The sequence below is a fragment of the Glycine soja genome, chromosome 12 (genome assembly GCF_004193775.1).
Source record: "Glycine soja cultivar W05 chromosome 12, ASM419377v2, whole genome shotgun sequence".
NCBI lineage: Eukaryota > Viridiplantae > Streptophyta > Magnoliopsida > Fabales > Fabaceae > Glycine > Glycine soja.
The window spans coordinates 11,145,393-11,161,337 of NC_041013.1; the positions used below are offsets into that span (position 1 = coordinate 11,145,393).

Genomic DNA, 15,945 nt, shown 5'->3' on the forward strand with positions numbered 1-15,945 from the left:
TTAAAAGATACAAATTATTTCACAAAATAATGAGGATGAATATTCAAACAAAATAATCAAAAGTTACAAATCATTTCACAAAATAATGAGGATGAATATTTAAACAAAATAATCAAAAGTTACAAATCATTTCACATAACAATGAGGATGACTGGACAGAGTAACAGGGCATGTGAGAAGGGACGCGATTGAGTGAGGCGATAAACGAGATCTTCGAGCTGAAGTTTGGTGACTTCTCTGCCTTCTTCCACCCACTGGTTCAGAATAGGACTTTGTCTTCAATGAGTGAGAGACACTTTGAAGTTGTGTTTCCTGGACAAAGGAGAAGATTAATTAGTGCTGCATCTTCAACTTAGATAAAGTTATTTTCCTTCATTCATACAGATGCCAAATCAGGCTATAAATACAAGTCCCAAAGCAGTACATAAAGGCATCTGAACTTTGAATCAATTACTAGAAAGAAAAGCAGTTTATTGTTGTCATGACGCAGAATAAGAGAGGATGATGAAGCTTGATCAGATTTCTTAAGTATTCAATCAGTGATGCATATTTATGTTATAAGGAAGAAGTATACTTAACAAGCTTTTCTCATCAGTTCTAGCATTTGACTCACATTCACCTACTAAAGAAACTAAAGTAGCAACTGATCTCGTTATTCAACAACAGCAAGAGCCAAGGAAAAGACAGACTACTCTCCAGCACAAGTAAAAATTGGAGCATCTCACATATGCATAACAAAAATAAACCCTTCTATAGCATGAATCAACCTCACTATTTTTTAAAGATGTCATCAGAGGATTTTGAGCACTCGCTTTTATTCTTTCAACCAACATGACCACCAAATATTAGGAATGGTATGAACAAAAAAGATCACCTTTGGAAGTTACATAAAGTGTGTGCACGAGGGGTCACATTTAAAATCATCAAAGGGAAGATACAAACATCACCAAGCAGAGTATAACCAAAGTGCTTCAGTAAATAAATCATCAGGTAGCTAGGTCTACAGCTAAACAAAATGTCAAAACAACAATATCAGGAGATCCTCTTGTAAGGCCGATTATATGTATAAATCTGGCATCCAACCTTTGCAACATTTAATGCATTATTTAGCATCTAGCCATCTACATATATGAGATGACTCAAAAACAAGAAAGAGTTGAGAGAAATAGAAACCACATTTGTAAAGCTAACAACTGGTCAATTTTAAAGGCATTTATAGCAAGTCATTGACACTGGACTAATAGAAGTAACCATGAGAAGTCTTAAAAGGCACGATAAGATTAATACTTCAAGTAATGAAGTTTTACCTCATGTATGGCCAAGTAGAATCTTCTGATAATGATATTGAAAAGAAATTTTACCTCATGAAAACAAATTGCATAAAGGCCAGACAAATAATTAGTTTCAAAGGACATGAAAATCATTAACTTCTGCTTGTGTGAATCCAAAAGTATTCCCTCTAAACCTTGTAAACTATGTCTTAACACACTAGCATACAAACCTTGTAAATTTGGACCTACAATTCCAGGCACAAACTTAGAGGTTGGAACACAATATGTTAAACTATTCGAACTTATGTATCGAGAGAGAAAATTAGGTATCTTTCGATGGCAGAGGGAATTAGGGTTCATGGAAAGGGGCAAGAATCAATGGCATTCCATTTTAGACGAATCTTAAGCTCAGGAAAGCCTCCAACTAATTCGAACTTGGATGTCATTGGAATGGAGCTTCAAGATTGAGGCGAGTGATGGTTTCTACTTCATCACAAACACCAAGTGTTGAAGTTTGAGAGCAAAGAGAGAAATCAACTAATCAAGTGTCCCAAAGTAAACCTTGAAGGCTAGAACAGATGGGCCTCAGCGCTTAAATGGACTATAGCCCCAATGTGTTGACACGCGTAAGGTGACATTTTCTGGCGATTTTTCATGACTACTACTACAAAAAAAAAAAAAAAAAACTGCTAAAGACCTTTTTTTGTAGTGGTTGCTTTGAATTTTTGCATTGGAACACATAATTTCTCTTATCAATGTGGTTTCAATGTTAATCCAAACACACCCAATGCGTTTCATTCGTAATGCGCAGAGTATAGAATACAGAAACGCTAGCTTTTAGCTTTTACAATCAATAAAAAGTCGTTTCCTTCCCACATACCAATAGTTGTGTTCCTAATTTTAACAAACATTTTCTAACACTAGGAAGAAAAATAATTTTCGGAACACTTTTTAAAATCATCAATAGTCAAAGGTAGTGGCAAAAAATAAATTTAAAAAACATTTGATGCCTTGATTATCAAAAGATGGTCACAATCCTAAAATGAACCATCTCCCTTCTTTAATAACCCTTCAATGTTCATCAAAAATTGATCTATGGGATGTTTCATGTGTTCCTAATAACTACATTAAGTTGCAATGCTCAGAAGCAAGTCTCAGTCACCTATTCAATAAATACTGCGAGCTATCAAAATAGAGTGACCAATTACCATAGTTATTTGCATTCATAATTCGAGTAATCTAATGTTTTACAGAAGTAGTAAAATTATTGAAAGACCTTCAAAAAAAGTTGATCATTATAGCAGCCACACAAAGACACTACATTTCCATAGATTGTAGCCCAGTTGAAGCCTTTGATTTCTTCTTCCTGGATCCATTTTTGTTCACTTTTTTCTTGGGTTGTTCCTCTACTACCGGTTGTTTGTTCTGTATATATTGATGAATGGCAGACAGGGGATCTGCTTGAAAGTTAGGATCATTGAGAACAGCAGAAATTCGATCTCTTTCAGTCAATCTGATGAACAACGACAATAGGTTACAATTTACAAATACAATCTTACATATCAAATGATAAGTTGGCAATGCAATATTGAATAATGATGGGAAACACTCACACTAGCATCTGCCTGGATTTACACGTAAGTTTGCTGTCATTCGCACAACCTGGTTTCTTTGATGCCTTCACCTCAGGAAGGGACTCTAAAAGTGAAGATAGATTATATGCCTTCAATTTCTTCTGCCGCCTTTGTTGTTTGCTCTTTTTCTTTTTCTGACAAAAGACAATATTTTCAGAAAATCAATAACACAGGACACATAAAAGTGATAAAACTAGAGGAGCACATATCTCTTACATGAAACAAAACTCGGTCAGTACAACAACACAGCAATCAAATCTTCAGGACATCCTCAATAAAGATTCGTCCAAAATATTTAAGAAAACTGGTAAAATCCATAAAAGATAAGCCATCAGTTCAAGATAGTTTAAAAGTTTGCTACATTACATTGGAACATGAAAGTCTACCTTTAAAAAGAAAAAAATATATATAAAACGTTATTCTATTTTAAAATTTCTTTAAGTCTCAAATCCAGTGTCCTGTAAATCAATATTAAACAGGTATACAAGTCATCTTAAGCCAATGCATCAACTGTGTACACAACATTTCATCAACAATTACTTGTAGGAAGAGTATACATGCTTTTTAAAATGAAATTAAAACTCCTCTGTTACTCATTGCTAGTTATATTAGTTGAGATTAGTCAGTTGGTCAATTAGTCAGTTTTCAATACACTCCTATAAATACATATAGTTCCCTCTTGTATCATCATCTTTTCATATTAATCAATACAACAAGTTACTTTTATAGAATGTCCTTGCGTGTTCTTTAAGTCCTATGATGTGTGGCCACATCAAATGAGTGTTACTTGTATGTTGCATCACGATCAAAATTCCGATATCATCCTAATATTTCTTTCAGCAACAAAATTACACAAATGCCCAATTATGACTGTGAGAGCAAGCATGTGTATTCAACATTGACAGAATGCCCAGTCTTTCCCTATCTTAAGTTGTAAAGTGGAGAACAAGAACAAAGCTGAAAAGTCTTCAACATGTCCATGAACAATATAACATTTTAAACCAATGATTTGTAATACCCGGCATAATACAGTTATTTAGCCATTTTACAGACCAAGTGAAGTCTTTCCACAGTTCAATGATCCCAACTTAAGAAAAGTAATAGCATTGAAATAAGATTCTCACCTTAGTAATAGACTTTTGGGCACTCAAGGAGGTAACAGCATCTTTCACCTCTGCAATAACAAAAGATATTATTGGAAGGAGTTAAAATTTAAACACAACATGCAGCAAGCCACCAATGACAGTAAAACTTCACAATCATACACATGCAAAAAAGACAGATATAATACCTAATATAAGCCTAGCACCTCAGCAATGGCATTTCATTTTATTTTATTTTAGTTTCTCAGTAATCATAAAAATAAAAAGTAAGGAAAAGCATTTTAGAAATTGATCCAGGAACTTACTGGAATAAAATTGGACCTTCTTTTCGAATTTGCGATCGGACTTTGAATCTAACCTACGCAAGTGAGAACAGTGATTAGAAACTGGTTTTCAAATTTTGGGAAGGGGAAGAAAGGGAAGAGGAAAAGCATTAACTTTTTCTTGCCCATTGCAGCAAAATCTGAGAGGAGGAACAGATCCCACGGTGTCGTTTTGGTTAGGGTTTTGTGTCACTCTCTCGATGGATATTAGAGATAGTGTTTCTTAATGTGTGTTCTGCGCTTTGAGGAGTGAGTGATATCAACAACTCTCGAGCTGCAGCGTCTTGAGCTTTTTTTATTTGTAGGTCTGCTTACAACTGTTTTTATTTATTAAATTTAATAAAGGTAAAATATGTTTTGAATATATTAATTTATTTTTTATATACTTAATAATTTATTTTGTATTATATTTAAAAAATATGGTATTTAATATTGTTGGAAAGTCAATTTTATCCATAATATATAACATGATATTTATTCATTATAATATATTTATTTTATTTAATTAACATAATATTTGTTTCATACATTAAAATATTTACTATTTTTAATGTTGAAAATAATTACTTGATAAAAATATATTTTAAAACAGAAAATTTGAATATATATTGATAAAATTTGAATAAATTGATAAACATATATAATATCTTATTTCATAATCTTTTTTTAATGTCCAAGATATCTCTTAACTGAAATCTAAAGACTAATTTCTCAAATTATGTAGACATTCATTTAAAGGACTAACGTATGCCATCAGATGGTCTATACACATGGACTTCAAGATCTAGCCCATCTTAACATACTTAATTGTGTGATAATTTTTTTATATATTATTTTGTTATTTTTTATAAATATATTGAAATTACTATCTTTTATTATCATGACTCCTTTTTTATGTCTAAATTATAATGTAACATGTGATTATAAGGTGTATTTGCATGATTTTTTTTCTAATGTGTTGCATGCATAAATTCTTGTTAAAGAATTTCAAATAAAAAAATTCGTGTTAAAAAAACTGTAATTCACTATGACATTTTAGCATGTAATGATCATATGATAATAGACAATTTAAAAGATTTTGTTTTCCGATAATATAAGAAATACAAACTTGGATTAAAAAAAAAAGAAACACAAACTAAAAATTAATTATAATTATAGTTATAAATTAAAATCTTTCAATCGTCTCATGTTACTCTCCATCTCAAAATAGTGTTACTAATATTCTTAATCAGTTTAATGCTTGAGGTTAATGTACAGCATCAATTCTGTCCCTACTTTTTTTTATGTTAACGCACCTAACTCAATTTTGTCCCTACTCTCTTCTCGAAAAAAAAAAAGAAGAAAAATTTGTCCCTACTCTTTATATGCATAAAGGTCCAAGGGACCAAATTAGTTGACTGCTAAATAGTACTCTCTCTATTCCATGATAAATGTTGTATTAAAAAAAATATATCAAAATAAGGGTCATTTTAGGGAGGTGCTTACCTACACTTTTATTTTATGTTTTTTTTTTCTTTCACTTTTTAATTAAAAAATTGTTGTCCTATTTTCAATCTGTTACCTATTTTTAAAAATTTGTACAGAAAACAATGAAATGATTTTCTTCCTCTATTTTCTGTATAAATCTTTGAAAAAAATAATCGTTTGAAAATAAAATGACAATTTTATATTAAAAATTAAAAATGAAAACAAAAAAATTACGGTGCAACTAACCTTTTTCATTATAATATTAATTACTTCTTTCGTTCTTAAATATGATATTTTTTTAATTTTGTTCGTCCTTTCTTATAAGATTTAACCCTAATAGATAAAAAAAATATTTAAAAATATTATTTTAAAGAATATTTTATAATCTTTACATTTATAAACTTAAACTAAGTAGCTTTCACTTGCATGTAGAGTGTTTTCTTTTTGAATCTGTATAAAAGTGGAGATACTATACTTCAGGATCATTCTTTGTTAAATCTGCACTTTATGCTTGAGGAAGTGGCAGTAACTAATATCAGATTACTCTAAAGAAATATGCGGTCTAAACTCATTCGTTTGAAAGTGGCAATATGTGCTCGGAGAGCTGTTACTGATCGTTTTCCCACCAGGTTTAATTTACAAGACAAAGGAGAAAAGTCATAAGCTCTATTGATGAATAATGCTGATGACCCTTTAGCTGTGAAAAGGCTGAAACTGCTTCTCATCTTCTCCTCTTGTGATTGGTCTTTGTTTGGTGTAAGAAATGTTACAATTGGCTAGGAGTTTGCCTAAATCTTCCTTATATACAGATGCGATATTACATTTTTGGCAGCATTTAGTTATTTTAAAATGTATTGTTATTTTAATATAAACCATTTTATTTTAAACGATGTAACCATGTAAGTGTCACAAAATTTAGTCTAACCACACAGTCACTAGTTTCGACCTTGATATTCACAACTTTTCTCTTCCCTTTCTGTTGCATATACTTCTGGCTAATGGTGATATATCTTAAAAATAAGTCTGGCAGCATTTAGTTTTTTTTTAAAAAAAATTATTACATTAGTACATATTTTATTTTAAGCAAGTATAATAATACAAAATTTCGTCTACGAAACAATCACTGGAGTTGTTGACCTTGATATTCACAACTTTTCTCTTCCCTTTGCACTTCCCTTACCGTTTCTTGTTCTTCCACTGTGTTTCTCTCACACTATTTACTCTTTGATAAGCTCATCATTGTATGATGGCGAAGATCCAGCACAGTGAAGTGGAAGTGAAGGGACTGAAGCTGCACGTGGCAGAGATTGGAAGTGGTCATTCCTTCAAGACCCTTATCGGAATACTGTTTATAGTCATATGCATCAAAATTAGGTTAATAATCTTTGTTTATGTCTTTATGCAGGCTCCAAGGCAGTGGTGTTCTTGCATGGATTCCCAGAGATCTGGTACACATGGAGGCACCAAATGATTGCTGCGGCAAATGCTGGTTATAGGGCTATTGCCTTTGATTTCAGAGGCTATGGACTCTCTGAGCATCCAGCGGAGCCAGAAAAGGAAACCATGTATGATCTAGTTGATGAAATAGTGGGTCTTTTGGATGCTTTAAACATTACCCAGGTAAGAAGCTAGACATGCAACAGTGCATGTCTTGTGAATTTGTCAGTCTTGTATTTTTGAAATACACCACTATAAATGGTATGGCTAAAATTTCTACATCCAAGTTGTGAACTTCGGTTCAGATGTTCAATATGCAGCACCAAAATATACAAAAAAAAAGTAGTACAATAACAAAATAACAAAACACAAACAGAAACAAGAAGATGGTTTGTTTCTTCTGATATCTTGGCTTGTTGAAATTACGCTTTAACTATTAGCGTGCGCTGTTGCAATTGTTTATATCAGGCTTTCCTTGTTGGCAAGGATTTTGGTGCAATCCCAGGGTATCTTACAGCAGCTGTGCACCCAGAAAGAGTAGCTGCTGTCATAACTTTAGGCATTCCTTTCATGCTTCCTGGTCCCTCTGCTGTCCAAAACCACCTTCTCCCCAAAGGCTTCTATATTACTAGGTGGCAGGTGCAAATTCCAACTTGTATCATCTACAATTTTAGAGTTTAATGGTTACGTAATAACAGTATAAAATTATTTTTCACTATCAATAAATCACAAATTATCATTGGTATGACTTTTAAGATAATTATTGTAAAAACCAAGAAATTTATCATGCAGGTTAGTTTCTGATTAATTGACAATCAAAATTTGTTTTATATTTATCTCATAGCCTGTTTTCTCTAATTTTTATACCCCTTCCTAGTTGTTAGAGGTAATTATTGACTGATTCCATTTTTCAGGAGCCTGGGAGGGCAGAAGCAGATTTTGGCCGCTTTCCTGTGAAATCAGTGATAAGGAACATCTACACTCTCTTCTCTAGAAGTGAGGTTCCAATAGCAGCTGATGATCAAGAAATCATGGACTTGTTTGACCCATGTACTCCTCTACCACCATGGTTCTCTGAGGAAGACCTTGCGACCTATGCATCTTTATATGAAAAATCTGGATTCAGATATGCATTGCAGGTTCCTTACAGGTAAAAACAACAGATTTTCATTTTCCCTCTTTCAAAACTTAAGTGGTATTCATTATAAAGTGGTGTGCAGATGTTTATAAAGTGAAATGAAATGCTACTGCAAACATTTTTTCTCAACTAACGTTATTACATTAAATATAGTCTTCAGGGTTCAGATTTGTATAACGTTGCATTTGGACTATTTATGCAGGAGTCTCAATGTGGAAACTGGCTTAAGTGACGTGAAGGTTACAGTTCCAGCACTTCTGATCATGGGTGAGAAAGATTATGTTATCAACTTTCCAGGCATGGAGGATTATATTCGAAGTGGGATGGTGAAAAATTTTGTGCCGGACTTGGAAATCATATATATTCCAGAAGGGAGCCATTTTGTGCATGAACAAATTCCAGAGAAGGTGAACCAGCTCATCATTGAGTTCCTTAAAAAACAAATTGTCTGATTCTGATCTATGGCCAAAAGCACGTTTCCCTTAATGTTTGTGTGATTTCTAGTCTGCTTAATCCAATAAACGTTGTAATATCCACCTCTGAACTTCTAGTTCATGAAGGGGGTATAAACATTGCAATATCCACCTCTTTATATGCTGTAATGAAATCTGCAACTTCATATCAAATAAAGTCTGAAGTTTTGTGCCGAGTTTGATGGCGGCTACAATTTATGGAAGGAAAAACACTGGTTGATGATATAAAAGAGAAAATAGAAAGGAAATTATAGTCTTTTTATCAGTTTTAGGCCTAGCCCGAAGTTATTAACCTCTGGAATCAGTGAGCTTGCTAAACCTTAAGAGAACCAATGACAAATGGTGGTGTGCAAATATCAATTGTTGTATTTTGAAAATTGATTGTATTTTCAATATTTATTATAGCATTTTTCTAGGATCATAGCATTTTCCAACAATTTAAACCGCTAGTAAACATCTTAAACCACCACTAAAATTTTTTTCCGTAGTTTTTAACCAAAAACTGCCACAAAATATAAAAATAGGTGTGGGTCTCACATTTCTATCCCCCACTTCCGCACAACCAAACAATCCCATTTTTTATTTCTCACCTATTCCTTTTCCCTTCCCTATTTCCCTCACCATTTTTACTACACCAAAGTTAAAGTAAAAAATAAATAAATTATACAAGAAGTCTCGCAAAGTATTAAAAATCATGTATGTATGTACCCCTTCAAATATTATAAAATCTTTCAATTGATCCTTGAATTTTGCTAGAATCTACTTAAGAACTAAATTAAAGCGATGAAAGCTCAATATTTCAGGAATTACTCAAATAGTTTTATCCATGCATGGACCACTTAAGAGAAAGGAAAGACGAAATGGGTAGTTCACTTCATTCATAATCAACAAAACTAGAATTCGAATACTGGGAAAGAACATTAGAACAACCATTCCTTAACTTCATAGAAAAAAGAAGAAAAAACATGCTTTCTCAGCAAATCCTATCCCAATGCCTTTTTTTTTCTTATTATCCACATCACAGTATGACTGATATAATCGATACACGATCCTTCATCATTCTACAAAAACTTATCCAAAGCAAGAAACAAATGCCAATCAACAGCAAGAGCAACTAAAGAACATTAAAACTAAATCAGAACAGATGGAAATTAGCAAACCAAAAATGAATAAAACCAAAAATCTGTTACAAAGGTACAAATACCAAGTTATAAAGTTGACTTGATGGTTGAAGCTAGAAGTGGTGGGTTTGAATTTTGTCCCCAAACAAAAACTAGCAAACTAACAATTTTACGAAATGTACAGAACAAAATGAAGAAAGGTAAGAGGCACATTGTTCAAACCAACACAAGTATTCCATCATTCCGTGTCATGTCTAGAGCACAGAAAGACCACATACGAGAACGACAGCATAGACAGCACAGTCCATGAAGACAGCATCCGCCACGTTCTGCGCCACCACACACAGTTCCAAAATACTCGCAAGCTGCGCATATTCACCACCACCATCACCGGAAGAGCCTCTATTATCTCTTCTTTCAGAACCCCTCTGTTTCCCAGAAAAGAGCCTCGCAATCACGACCGTTAGATTGGTCACGAGAACTAAGTAGAGTGGCCTAAAGGTTATCACAGTACTGAAAAACTTGGGGTAAGATAAAATGACTAAAATGGCCACGAAAATTGAACAACAGAGACGGGTAACCCTAGAGGAATTGATGGAGCGCGTTAAGTCACTAGGAGTGATGAAACGTTTCGGTTCTTCTGTTTGGGGTGGTTGTAATTGGAATTGTTCAGGTTCGGGTTCAGGTTTAGGTTCGGGGACAGTTGAAATCTCGTTTTCACCCTCGTGTTTGGGGGGTGTTTGGATTACGGTGTTGTCGGGTTCGGGATTTTGCGAAATGGAATCGGAGTCATCAACTGCAAGAAAACAAACGGAGATTAGAATTAGAGATTGGGATTATAGATAAGTGGTAAATAGAAAAAGAGATTGTAATTTGAAGGTACCGTTTGGATGGTGGGATTGGGATTGGGGTTGGGAAGATGAAAGTGGATCCGGCAGTGTTTGGATCCGACCCGTGATGAAAGCGAGACGGTCGGAACCTTGTTGGAGGATTCTTCTTCGTCTTCGGGCGTCTCTGCTCTTCGCTGCTTCTGCCATTCTGTTTGACTACCAGTCTACGCAATTCTCTTCACTGCTCTCAAATTACAGGCAAGCAAAAATGTTACGGAAATCTCATATTTTTGGTTTTGAGATTTATTTTAAAATAGATAAATACAATTCTTGTCTTTAAATTACTTCCTCCAATTCAAACAGAAAAGCCAATAATTAAAATGATTGAAAAACGAAAAGCAAGCAAGGACCAATGATTTTTGGATTATAAAGCTGGCATGCGGTGCATTCATTATTTGACTGAGCACAGCACCTACCGTGAATGGAAGAGACAACAACAGAGGCGGCGAGAACTGGGTTTTCCTGTGAGAGTGAGACGAAAGAAAGTGGTGATGCTCAAGAACAACAAGAGAAGGGAACTGTGAGTGGGGGTGTGAGAGGAGAGACCGAGAGAGACAGAGTGGACGTGAAGCGGTGAATAACTCTGATCCTGTTGCCCTTTACCCATCAACCCTAGTTTGTATTTCTAATTTTGTATTTTATTTTGGGCTATCAAAATGAGCAATCGAATCTGACTCAGTTGAGTTTTGAACAAAAAAGGGGGTGGGTTAAATGGATTGATGCAACAACATATTTGAAATTTAAAAAATTATTTTTTTAAAAATGAAAACTCAACAAAAAGTTAATTTTTTTATGAAAAATAGTTAAATTAAATCTTCTACTATTCCTACATCACACCTACAATAAAATATATTAGGACCAAAGTTATGAAATTCGATCCGATGAGTGATCCAATCCAGGTAATAGATTAATGGGTTGATTTAATCGGTGAATTAGTAATTGACTTGATTTGACCCTATATATATTAAAAAATTTAAAATTATATATGTATCTATTACATATAAGTATATAACCAACATTATTTGATTAAGAAAAATTAATTCATACTCCAAAATTCAAAATAACAATTGAAATATTAAAATTGATGACACAAGTTCGCAAACAATAATTCAGAAACACAATTATACAAGTCTCGGGTTTTTTTTAGAGCGTTTTGGAACATTATTTTTTACACAAAACGAGTTTTAAAAACCAATCTGAATGGTCTAATCAGGTCATCTCGAGTCAAATACACAATCAATCCAATAACCAAACCAATCCGATTATATGTCACAAGATCCGTTAGACTGGTCCAACAGTTTTGAACAATACGCTAAATAAAAGAGTCTCAAGCAAAGACACAAAATAAATAAAATTAAAGTCTAAAACGTTAAATGTTGAAGTCTTAAAATAACATAACAAAATACAAAAAAGTATAACCTCTGGAGTGAGTTATATAATTATACTAAATAGTACCTCTAATGGCCCGGGTAAATTTAGAATGAAAATTTTTAAAATTATATTATTTTTTTATTTACCTTATTAAAAAATCTAAAATCAATTCAAATGTCCACGGAACTTAATTTAACATCCTATGAAATATTGAAAACAAAATTAAGTGAATTAATTGAAAACTTGTGAAATTGCTTAAATAATTAAAAGTCAATATAATATTATGTTAAATTTGAACATATATCACTTTCAATATTTAATAAAAAAAATCAAGAAATTTTTTTAACATTTTTTAAACAATGAAACTTAGTAAATATGAATTTAGTTATTTAATTTCAAATATTCTCGATTTAAATTAAACATTTATAACATCTTTCAAAAGTTTATAAAAATTGTCTATTAATTAAAATTACTTAATTTCAAATTACTAATTTACACACGATTATTGAGTTTTAAAAAAGTATTTATAATAGTTTTAAAAGTTTAAAATTTTAAGAAAGCAATCATAGTAATTTTTAGATAATTAAAAGTATTATGTTTAGCATTAATAGCACAACACTCTAACCAACCGATCTAATGGGTCAATTATGTTATAAAATAAATAATGTTGTTATATATAACACTAAAATTTCTAATGTATATTTAATGCACATGTAAATTTAAATAATACATTTTGTGACAATTAATTTTAATATAACTCATACGGATTATCTAATTCGTATATTTTTTTATAAATAAAAAATATTTATTATTAAATAAAATTAATTTATTAATAAATTAAAAAAAACATAAGAATTAACTAATCGTATAAGTTATATCAAAATTAATTGTCACATAATTTATTATTTAAATTTACATATGCATTAAATATACATTAGAAATTTTAATATTATATATAACTACATTATTTATTTTATAATATAATTGACCTATTAACTCAATTGGTTAAAGTATCGTGCTAATAACAAGAAAATCAAAGGTTTAACTTTGTTTGGGCCATTAATATTAAATTAATTCGTAAAACATATTTTTGAAGAAAAAAATTAGAAAAAAAAAACACTTACGGATTTCATGATCCTTATAATGACAAACTCATAGAGATATTTTTGAAGTTTTATATTAATGTTGGATGCACAAACAATATGTATGGTGCACTAGCAACACCCCTACAAAAGACTATCTATAGCCAAACATCAATGGATAACATAATCACCTAAAAGAAGCGTTGACTCACGTACACGGATAAGAACTTACAAATCAATCAACTTGGTTAACTTGGAAAGCGTGGGTGGCAACGCTCTTGGGAATCCCTTGGATGACAGAATGCTAAACAAACATCATTTACTTATGTTAAAACAATATAGAATAATATGTGAGGGGGAAAATAGCAGATATTGAGATTCCAAATTTCCAATAAGCACACAAAGAAGATCAAAAGAATTACAGTTTTTCTAAATTGGTCAACTTCCCAATGTCTGTAGGAATGTGGCCTGAAATCAGATTTCCTTCAATACTCCTGTAACATTAATAAAAATATTTAATTTAAACAAAGTTGCAGAAATAAATTGGAAATTACACTAAACCAGCAATCCTGGATCACCTATGCCAAGCTTCCTTTAGGCAAAAGCAAATATGTTGGCAAAAGGTAAAAGATACCTGTAGATATTCCAAATATATCTTTCACTTTTTTTTATTTTTCAAAAAAAAAAAATACATTCAATTTATGACTAAGCTAAGTGATGGACAAAACTAACAATTCATTTGGAAATAAATAAATGATTTCGACATACAAGTTTCTGAGGGTTGTGATATTGGTGACAACTTCACACAGTGTTGTGCATCTAACACATAATTTTGTTTCTTTAATTCTACACTCAAGTTTGGACTATATGGACAATTATAACTTTATGACTCCACAGGAGACCAAACAGTTTGGGCTCATTGATCAAAGGCATTGATCACTCAACATATTTGTTCACTACCTCTTATTCAGTTTCCCCCGTGTGTACATTTATCTTAGAATTGAGCTTTTCTATTAAAATCTCACTGTTATTTTCAGCTGTCACCACCAGTACACATTGATTTGTTACTGTCCTACGAGGCCCAATTTTTTTCTGACATATAGAATTGATCCACTTTCATGAATTTATATTTGACAATCACAATGTTGTTAATGGTAACAAAACTTACTTGAACAAAGGTGAAGAACCAGTGAATGTAAAAGAGCGATGAGGGGACCAAAGAACGTTCTTGTCAAATTTATGGAACAAAAAATAATTATTCAAGTTAGCTAGTGAAATCCATGCAGTAAAATTTCTTGGTGCATTATAACACAGTTTGATCAGTCAATTTAATTAGCACATAGGTATCTGCATCTCATTGGGGGAATAAGCACATGCATGGGGATGAAGAAATTAAACGCAAGCAATTAGGATTACTAAACCAAATTTAGATATTTATGTTACAGAATAATGAAAGTCACATCTTCCAACTTAGGAGTTCTAAATAGTAGGGTCGATATATCGGATTCACAACTATTAGGTGTGGTTGACAAAATTGAGATCGTAAGACAGTAGAGATTGACCACTCGCCTGAACTGCAAAACAAATAGGAATTTCTATCTTCTGAGTAACTTTATTTAGTCAATATTATATGAATTTACAAAAAATGAAGGCAAATTATTTTGAGCACAAGTTGCTTTAGTTTCACATATTGTAAAGCAGAACACAAAAAGAGGCATTTCATTTTTCTCTGTGTGCCAAGAAATCAAAAAGCCTTTTGACTCCACCCCCACAAATTTGTAACAGAACTGGTGGCAAGAATACTAATTAAACGCGGTTAGGTTAAAGGAAAACAAAACTGAAAGCGAAAAAAGAGCGTAAGAAAGGGAAACGCAGAATGGCGAGAGAATATGAAAAATCGAAGGAGTTGAGCAACCTCTATCTTTACCTTTTTCTCTTCGAATATGAAAACTTTGGAGAAGATGGTGGCACGGCAACGACAGCTTTGGCTTTGACGAGCGAAGGGCGAGGAAGGAGGGCTGTTCTTCGATGTCTCCTGCAACAAGATTTTCTTCCTTTATTTAAGGAACAACGACGTCGTTCGTTATTTTTACAAAAAACGTAGTTGAAGGACATTTATATATACGTTTACATGTTATTACCTATCAAATAAGTCAGGATGGTCGTGTGGTCTAAGGTGCTAGACTCAAGTTGTACTCGACGTGACAAGTCGTGGGTTTAAGTTCCACTTTTAATTTTTTTTTTTTAAGATTTTTTAACAAAGTCAAAGGTTTAACTCCTACCTAGATTATCAATATTAAATTAATTAATAAAACATTTTTTTAAAACAACACTTACGGATTAAGTCAAAGATTTCATTCTTATTTAGACTATTAATATTAAATTAATTCATAAAATATATTTTATAAAAAAAATTAAAAAAAATATTTATGAATTATGTTATATCCTTATAATGATAGACTCATAAGAATATTTTTAAAGTTTTATTTTAATATTGGGTGTAAAAGAAATATGTCTGATGAACTTTACAATACCCCTATAAAAAATTATTTATAGTCAAACATCAATGGATAACATAGTCACCACAAAATTGATTTCACAAATAAATTTATATGAAAAAATCTCCCAATTTTAT

The 15,945-nt window shown here is 32.1% G+C and overlaps 3 protein-coding genes and 1 long non-coding RNA gene across 7 annotated transcripts; 1 reads left to right on the plus strand and 3 right to left on the minus strand.

Moving 5' to 3' along the window:
- Positions 1 to 1,902, minus strand: LOC114379709. Its single transcript, XR_003659568.1, has 2 exons — positions 875 to 1,902; positions 1 to 312 (listed from the first exon to the last, which is right to left on the minus strand). It is a non-coding gene; the product is annotated as an uncharacterized LOC114379709 (long non-coding RNA).
- A 510-nt stretch (positions 1,903 to 2,412) lies between these two features.
- On the minus strand, positions 2,413 to 4,607 carry LOC114378644. Its single transcript, XM_028337291.1, has 5 exons — positions 4,447 to 4,607; positions 4,314 to 4,366; positions 4,030 to 4,079; positions 2,885 to 3,039; positions 2,413 to 2,784 (listed from the first exon to the last, which is right to left on the minus strand). The coding sequence occupies exons 1-5, from the start codon at positions 4,458 to 4,460 to the stop codon at positions 2,589 to 2,591; spliced, it is 468 nt and encodes a 155-aa protein (XP_028193092.1). The 5' UTR covers positions 4,461 to 4,607; the 3' UTR covers positions 2,413 to 2,588.
- A 2,291-nt stretch (positions 4,608 to 6,898) lies between these two features.
- Positions 6,899 to 9,040, plus strand: LOC114379719 (bifunctional epoxide hydrolase 2-like). Its single transcript, XM_028338407.1, has 5 exons — positions 6,899 to 7,114; positions 7,204 to 7,418; positions 7,704 to 7,874; positions 8,150 to 8,385; positions 8,576 to 9,040. The coding sequence occupies exons 1-5, from the start codon at positions 7,042 to 7,044 to the stop codon at positions 8,823 to 8,825; spliced, it is 945 nt and encodes a 314-aa protein (XP_028194208.1). The 5' UTR covers positions 6,899 to 7,041; the 3' UTR covers positions 8,826 to 9,040.
- A 937-nt stretch (positions 9,041 to 9,977) lies between these two features.
- On the minus strand, positions 9,978 to 15,401 carry LOC114379720. 4 transcript variants are annotated; one of them, XM_028338409.1, is made up of 6 exons: positions 15,238 to 15,401; positions 14,479 to 14,537; positions 13,733 to 13,804; positions 13,543 to 13,614; positions 10,851 to 11,038; positions 9,978 to 10,763 (listed from the first exon to the last, which is right to left on the minus strand). In XM_028338409.1, exons 5-6 carry the CDS (start codon positions 11,002 to 11,004, stop codon positions 10,222 to 10,224), a joined length of 696 nt encoding a protein of 231 aa, XP_028194210.1. In that variant the 5' UTR covers positions 11,005 to 11,038; positions 13,543 to 13,614; positions 13,733 to 13,804; positions 14,479 to 14,537; positions 15,238 to 15,401; the 3' UTR covers positions 9,978 to 10,221. The 4 variants fall into 4 exon arrangements, with proteins under 4 accessions (XP_028194210.1, XP_028194213.1, XP_028194211.1 ...); XM_028338412.1 differs by having other exon boundaries at positions 13,502 to 13,614; XM_028338410.1 differs by lacking the exon at positions 14,479 to 14,537.
- Between the last annotated feature and the right edge of the window lie 544 nt (positions 15,402 to 15,945).